At 60.1% G+C, this 7,887-nt stretch overlaps 1 protein-coding gene across 1 annotated transcript; it reads left to right on the forward strand.

Annotated features, from left to right (window-relative positions):
• Positions 1 to 395: 395 nt before the first annotated feature.
• On the forward strand, positions 396 to 6,277 carry CHMP6 (charged multivesicular body protein 6). The gene is made up of 8 exons (XM_081220480.1): positions 396 to 529; positions 1,997 to 2,106; positions 2,258 to 2,345; positions 2,922 to 3,008; positions 3,837 to 3,902; positions 4,140 to 4,220; positions 5,259 to 5,313; positions 6,001 to 6,277. Exons 1-8 carry the CDS (start codon positions 464 to 466, stop codon positions 6,054 to 6,056), a joined length of 609 nt encoding a protein of 202 aa, XP_081076606.1. The 5' UTR covers positions 396 to 463; the 3' UTR covers positions 6,057 to 6,277.
• The last annotated feature ends 1,610 nt before the right edge of the window (positions 6,278 to 7,887 follow it).

The following is a 7,887-nucleotide window of genomic DNA, read 5'->3' on the forward strand; positions in this document are numbered from 1 at the left end:
ACTAGTCACTGGCCCGGACGACAGAGCGTGTGGAGCATGCTGCCCAGGGCGCGGTTCAGCGGACACTCTGACGCCCAGGGTTGTAACATCACTAAACGCAGCATTTTGTGGTCCGAGCCGGCGGGGCAGTGACTTGTGAACAAGATTTCTGACCGCCCGGGAGACGGTACACGCTGTCACCCTGCGAGGGTCCCACCGCAGTGGGAGATGGAACTTTTAGTCTTGAAGTCCGCGCAGGTGAGGAATTCTGGAAATGCACGTGAACCACGCGATCCAGGGCCCCAGAACCCCGGCAGCTTCTCAGGGAGGGGCCTCCGTCTGCGGACAGCCGCGTTCCGCGTTCTGCGGCGCTTGGCCCCGCGCGGCCGCCGTAGCGGGGTGGGTTGGGTCCGAACTACGGTGGCCGCGACGTGCGGAGGCGACCGGGCTGGGCGGCAGGCCGGGCCGGGCCGCGCCGGCCGCCATGGGCAACCTGTTCGGCCGTAAGAAGCAGCAGAGCCGGGTGACGGAGCAGGACAAGGCCATCCTGGTTAGACGCCGGGCCCCGCAGGCGGGTGGACGCGGGCCGGGGACACTTGGGCCGGGCGGGGAAACCGAGGCACGGCGGCTACCGGCTCCGTTTCCGCTCTCGCCCCGGGCTTCGGCCCCTCCGGCCGCCCAGCCCCACGCCGGGGCCGCAGCCTCGGAGCCCGTCTGGGGCGGTGAGTGGTGGCCTCCCGGTGGGGAGCGTGTCCAGGTCCGGTTCCCAGCGAGTCTGAGAGAATCCGGTCGCTGCGGGTGTAGGCGGTCCCGGTGCGGCAATTGAGCTGTGCCTCGGGTCCCGGGAGGCGGTGCCCGCGTCTCACTGTTTCCTGGTCGTACCTTGTCAGCGGGTAGGCTGGCCACGGGGTGGGATGGCGGGCGCCTCTCACGGCATCAGGGACAGGACGTGCGGCTGTCGCCGAGCCTGACCCACCGGCCATGGGGTGCGCTGGGGCAGACGGCCTCTGAAGAGAATGGAGTTGTGGAGGGAACTGGGGAGCGGCCGCTTGAGACAGACTGACCACGTCTACACTGGGGGCTAATTTCTCACCATGTTGAGTTTTAAAGATGTGCACACCTTTGACCCAGTTAACCCACTACCCATAACCGACCCTGAAGACATAATCTTCTATCTGAGAAGTGCCTTGTGCTTGCAGATGCTCACCATAGCGTTACCTGAAATGATGAAATTTGGAAGAAATGTAAATGGCTTAAAATAGGGAAGGAGAGACTAAGGCGTGTAAATGGGCTTGCATCCTTTTTGGGACACTGGGGTCCTAGGTGATTGGCACGGTCACGTGAACGTCACCTCAGTGCACCATCTGTTGTCCACTCATATATGGTGATAAGTGACAAGAGCAGGGGAGCTGATGGCAAACGGCTGAAGTCCACAGAGGAGTGAAGCTGGGAGGGAAGGCCCCAGTCTCCAGCCATGGCTGGGCTGGGATGGTGGCACTCGGGTGACTGTCACCAGCGACTTCTGTGTCGTCTCTTCACCTTGGAGGTGCTGGCCACACTCCCTGACCAGCGCTCACACTCCTCACTGATGGCAATGCCCTGCCATGACGGTGATGCCGTGCCATGACGGCGGTGAGAGCATGCCCTCCACACCGGTGCTGAGGACATTAGGACTGGCTCTCTGTCTGGGGTGGGGGAGATCTTGGGGTTTTGTAGGATATTGAGCTGTATCCCTGGCCTCCACCTCCTAGATGCCAGTGGCATCCCCAGTGTGACAGCCAGGGATGTCTCCAGATAGTGCCCCTCGTGCCCTGGGGGGCAAACTTGTCCCCATGGAGAACTCAGTTTCAGAGGATGTGCTTCCATTGGTGGCAGTTGGGGCAGCCTGGCCTGTGGGGGGCCCTTCAGTGACCCCAGCAGCCTCTGTGCTGGCTCTCCTGGACACTGGGTAGCCCGGTGAGTGTCCAGCGCCCCCTGCGGGGGCTTGGTGTTGACACAAGGCCTGCTTTCCCGGCAGCAACTGAAGCAGCAGCGGGATAAGCTGAAGCAGTACCAGAAGAGGATCACCCAGCAGCTGGAGCGGGAGCGGGAGATCGCCCGGCAGCTCCTGCGTGACGGCAGGAAGGAGTGAGTGGGGCTGGGGGCCAGTCTTTGGGAGAGGGGTTCTGTCCCCCATCGGCCTAGAGCAGAGGTGGGCTAGGCCAGGAGGCTGGTCAGTGCCAGGCCAGGGCAGCTGATGGCCATGGCTGCTGGGTCAGTGCTCGGGTTCCCTCTGCAGACGGGCCAAGCTGCTGCTCAAGAAGAAGCGATACCGGGAGCAGCTCCTGGACAAGACAGAAAACCAGATCACCAGCCTGGAGACCATGGTAGGCCTAGTAGGCGTCGGGGGGGTGGGCATGGACCGTGTAGGCACCAGAGTCCCCTCAGATGACTGAAACCTATCATTTTCCTCTCCTGGACCTCTCAGCCCGAGGCTATGGAATGGGTCAGGCCTGGAGGTGGAGGAGAATCTTTGATGGGAGCCTGACGGTCCTAAGCGGCTGGGGCAGGTTGGCTCTTGCAGGATCGTGGCTGGGGGGCTAGGCCACTTCTGGGTGGTGGGGTGGGCGGGGAGTCTGCCCCAGTGACTGAAGAGGTGTTGGGATCTGCAGGAGGCTCCCGAAGTGATCCAGTTTCAGGACCCAGAGCTCTAGTTCTGCTCTTTTGCTAACAGAGCTGCTGGTTATAAGCAGTCTACTTTGCGATTCCTCCCAGGCCCTCTCAGTCCCGCCCAAGTATTGGTCAGGGCAGCGGGAAAGGATAGAAGGAGGAGGAAGGCAGAGACAGTTTGCTCTGAGGCCCAGCAGTCTTTGTCAGTGATAGTGTGATCCTAACTCCCTTCCATGGGTCTGCATGAGGCGGCAGAGAAGGTGGGCCCCTGACCACACGGGTTTCTTTCTCAGGTCCAGAGTATTGAGTTCACCCAGATTGAAATGAAGGTGATCGAGGGACTGCAGTTTGGAAATGAATGTCTGAATAAGATGCACCAGGTAAGTCTTGCAGGACTGGGGACAGAGAGGAGGGGCAGCCAGTGGAACAAGGAGAGGGGTAGTCCCTGAGGCCACACCTGAACGCAGGCCTTCGGGCATGAGGGAAAGCCAGTCACTACCAGGAGAGGGTGACAGGAGAGGGTGACAGTCTGGTGGTACAAACTCAGGGATATTGACCTGAGAATAGGGACCCAAACTATACGTTGTGTCCAGAGATGCTAAAGTGACTAGAGGGACAGTCTGGTTTTAGTGGGGGAGGGGTGTGGTGAACTAATCTGGAGGACTTCCCGGAGGAGGTGAACACAGCTTCATTTCAAGAAACAGCACAGAGGTGGATGGTGAAAGGCGAGGTGAGGCGCAGAGATGGCGTGCCCCAGTGCCCACCCCGTCTCATTCCTGATGAGTGGATGGCAGTGGGGCTGGGCAGAGAGCTGAGGTTACACTGCCTTTCTGACTGTCCAGTGTGGTGGTGACCAGTCAAGCAAAGGTGCTGCTTTGAACCCAAAAGAAATCAAGTCACCTGGCCAGAGAAAAATTTTTATACTTTTGACTACCGCTAGGGTTGATTTGGGTGCCAGAGGGGCCAGCAGGAGTCCAAGGAGGTCAGTTGAGGTTTCTGAAAAGACTGTCTGACAGCTCCATGCCTCTGTGGACGGGCCCTGCCTGGCACAGAAATAACCAAAGACGTGTTATATCCCGCTTGGCGTGGCTTCATTTAAACAGGAACAGTGGGGCTAGGCCGTGTGCCCTGCCAATGCAGGTGGCCTTCGTGTAGGGGGTTCTGTTACGTGCTTCACTGACAAGACTTAAAAACTTGTAACCGATCAGGTGATGTCCATAGAAGAGGTGGAGCGGATACTGGACGAGACGCAGGAGGCTGTGGAGTACCAGCGGGTAGGTGTTGCCGCACCACGGGGCCCGCCATCTGGCAGCCAGCGAGGACAGTGGCCAACTCGCTGAATGTCCTGCGCTGCCTTCAAGGGCCAGGCCTTCCTGCACCACGTGGGGGCTGCCTTCCTTCTTTCGAGTGCGAGGAGCCTTGAGCTGGGGCTGTCTCCTTCCTCCACAAGGGCCCACCTTTCCCCCAGCCCAGCCCAGCCATGCTCCTCACCTCTGCTCCTCCTTTTGCAGCAAATAGATGAGCTGTTGGCAGGAAGCTTCACTCAGGAGGACGAAGACGCCATCCTGGAGGAGCTGGACGCAATAACTCAGGTAACAGGACCCCCGGCACTGACACAGGCCCAGGTGTAAGGACCCCCCCAGGAGGACTCTGCTCACTGGCCTCGGTGAGCAGCTGTGTCAGGTTTCACTTGAGTACACAGCCCTGGTTCTGCAGCTGGTTTTCTTCCCTAAAACAACTGGCATTTGTGCTAAACTGAGGTCCCTTCTCCCCATCCACCTGGCTGACTGCAGGGCAGGACTGGCCTGGAAAGAACATTTTGCAGGTTGTCCACCCAGGTGTTGCAGGCCTCAGAGCAAACCAGGTGCCAGGACAGAGCGGAATGCCAACCCTCCTAGCTCCCTCAGCCCTTTCCTCCCCAGTGGGCAGTGTGTGGGTTTTAGATCAAATGGGGGCTTTTTCCCTCTTGTGGCCGGTCACTCGCTGTCACACACGGGGCCTCCATGTGTTGGCCCAGAGGCCTCTAACCAGCCAACCATCACTTCAGGCCCTGAGTCTGTGTTTGTTCCCTGATGGAGGGCGTCTCCATCTCTGTGGGCCCCTGCCTAAGCAAGCCGAATTCACACTGTGCCCACCAGCCTGCCACCCCCCAGCCATAGGCCAGGTCAGGCAAGCAGGTCCTTAACACTGCTGCTCGCTGCCTGGGGGCCCTACGTGCACCTGCCTGCTGATTTACTTCCTCCCAAGGCCCGAGAGGTAGACCAGCAGTCGCTGGAACAACAGGTGCCCCCCGGTACCACCACCTGAGGCAGAGGTGCAACTGGGGCCCCTGACCTGCATGGGTGGCTGTTTCAAAGCCCTTGTCTCAGACTCGGAATGGTACTTTGGGTTGGGAGCCCCTCAGGCTCTGGGTCGTTGAGAGCAGCCACCTTTTGTGGTCACTGTTCCCCCGGTGATATGAGTTGCAGAGATGCCAGAAGCCAGGGAGGTTGCACCCTGGGCTTGTGTGCTGGAGGATTTGTGTCCTATTTAAATCCCGCTGCGAGCGGCTAAGTGAATGGGATGCTGTTCTCTCCAAGAGAAGGACAAGGTAATTGTATCTCACAGCCTTTATCCTCTGTTTCTTGCAGGAACAGATAGAGTTGCCAGAGGTTCCTTCAGAGCCCCTTCCTGAAAAGATCCCAGGTACCCTCCTCGTTATGTCCTCTGGGGAACCGTGCGTTCTGGAGCAAAGCAAATATCCTGGCCCCTGGGCCCTGCCCTTCCTGCTTGGTGAGGGTCGGGCCCCAACCCCCCTGCTTGGTGGGCGTGCTTGCTGGCACCAGCTCAGGCAGAGTGCGGGCCTCGCCCTGGGGTTGAGCCCAGGCTTCTGAGCAGTTTCGGTAATCTTGTAAGAGCCAAACCCCGTTCAGAGAGGCGAATCCCAAAGTTAGAGTTGGGAAAGGGCCAGTTTAGCTGTGCAGGCTCTTCTGGGTCCAACCCAGGACCAGCCGTCCTCTAAACATCACTGGGACGACCTTCCCCGCGGCATCGCTTAACACGCCTTCAGAAATTCTCTATCCGCCTGGACTCGTCTTTTGTGATTCCTCCTCAGTTCTTTCTGCTCCCTTGCTGCTTCTTGACCTCCTTTCCAGGGTCCGTGGGTAGGGGTGCACGCCCGCCTGCTGTGCTGTCCTGAGTGCTTGTGCCCAGTGCCTGCTGTTTGTCATCCCTCCCGGCTTCTGTGTGTAACTCGCCTTTCTCAGAGCTGTGCCCTTTCTTCCCAGAGTGCGAAGCCCTGACCTGGCTCCTTGCTGCCTCTTGTCCTTTTCGGGAAGTTCCCGCCTCTGGGGTCTTCTGTACGCGACAGACATCTCTATGTTTCCTCCACAGAGAAAGTCCCCGTCAAGGCCAGGCCCCGACAGGCGGAAGTGGTGGCAGCCTCGTAACTTGTGTGGGACTCACGGGGATTCCAGAGGACTGGGGCCCACAGAGTTTGGGTGCGTGTCCGGCCCTGGCCGGGCTCCCAGGAGGCTGGCACCGGGCCAGGTGGGCCGGGAGCTGACGGAGCAGCACAGCACACACAGGGCTCCTGATCAGGATGACTACGGAGCGTTTCCCTGGCGCTGCTGTCTTGCTCTCGTTTCTGGATTAAATGGCAACATTCAAACTCTCCAGCCAAACGCAGCTTCTGCAGCTGTGGTTCCCACGGGCCACGGCCAGGTCCAACGCTCCTGGTGCTGGTCACACCTCCCATCCCGGGTCGCGCGGCTCCATGGGCCAGTGTCTCCGCCACCCTGTCTTCTGTGGAAGGCACCTCAGACCTGGCCTCCCCACCCTTCCCTTTCCCTTCTTCCTGCTGCTCCCATTAGCTGGCAGGGCTTTGGCTCAGGGGGCCCTCCCTTGGCCTGGCTCCCCGACCTGCCCAGTTTCCATGTAGACTTGGGGGCGGTAACCTCTCTGCTTCCATGTTGGCGTTTGTGGGTGGTGGACCAGGAGGGGTGCATCCCTGCTGGATTTTGATGACTCTAGGAGGTCTGCCCACCCCATCACTCCTGGGGCCGTACAGAGGCCCAGTCCTGCTGACAGACATTCAAGGATAGCCGGCCGGTGTGGCTGCGGGTCCCCGAGCTGCCAGCTTCGAGCTGTTAGCAGCCAGGTGGAGACTGGGAAGGATGGAAGTGACTTCCCTAGTTCACGGTTCGTTTTGGAATTAGACAATCTCCCTGAGATTTCACTCCCAACAAGAAGACAAAGGGGACCCTCTTAGCCTCCAGACAGGTCAGCCCCATATTAAAGTTGACACCCACACAGCCTGCTGCCTTGTGGACTGGGGTCCGTGGAAGGGCGGGTTGGTGTGGCTTCTCCCTCAGGTCCCTGGAACACAGTACCTTGACTCTCCTGGGGCACTTGGCACCTGGCTGGTCAGTGCCACACAGGGGCTGGGGCCTCAGGAGCCAGTGAGGTTCTAGCCCTGCCCGGCTGTGGGTAGAAGGCAGTCAGTCACCTGTGGGCAACTGCACGCAGCACGGTGCAGGGCGGTACTCTGGCCCCACCTCCCTTAGAAGGGGTGCTGGTGGTTTCTCATTTTTCAAGGGGTTTTGTGTGGCTCCCGCGGCTGGTGGCTGGGAGGGCGTGCAGCTTGGTGCCTCTGGGGTGTGGGGGTCTGGTTTGGAGTCCTGATGTCTAGGTAGGAAGCCAGATGCCCCAGGGAGCGAGCAGGCAACAGCAAGGACAGACAAGTGGGTGTCCCACCTAAGGGGGGCCTCCACACCCTCCACCCAGAGGGTATGGTGGGATGTGGCCAAGTTGCCAGGTCTGGAGTTCTTCAAGAGGAGCTAGAAACGCAGGCTTTCAGTGGACAGTCTTGCTTGCCAGGTGCATGCACGCCTCAGCCAGGAGGGGGCTCTGTGCCAGCTGATTTGGGGGATTTTGCCAGAAGCCGACCTTTCCAGCGCCACTCTGGCTGCTGGGCCCCACCCCGGTCCTAGGGGCAGTTCTGATTGAGGAGGGGAAGGAGGTCCGGCCTCTCCTGCCTGTGAGTGACCCGTCCCTCTGCAGCAGTGGGTCCCAGGCCGGGGGAGGGTGTGGAGGGGCAGCCTCTCCAGACCCCACCAGCAGGGTGGACACCTCCCCTTTCCCTCTGCCTCCCAGGGCCCAGAGCTTGGGGCGGCCTGGGAAGCTGCCCATGGCAGTGCCCTGCCTCGTCTCTTTAACGGTTTCACCACTGGGCGCTGTGTGGTGGGCCGTGGGGCGTCAACCGCCCCTGGTGAGCACTTG

Source organism: Mesoplodon bidens, assembly GCF_964165515.1.
Source record: "Mesoplodon bidens genome assembly, chromosome: 19".
Taxonomy (NCBI): Eukaryota; Metazoa; Chordata; class Mammalia; order Artiodactyla; family Ziphiidae; genus Mesoplodon; species Mesoplodon bidens.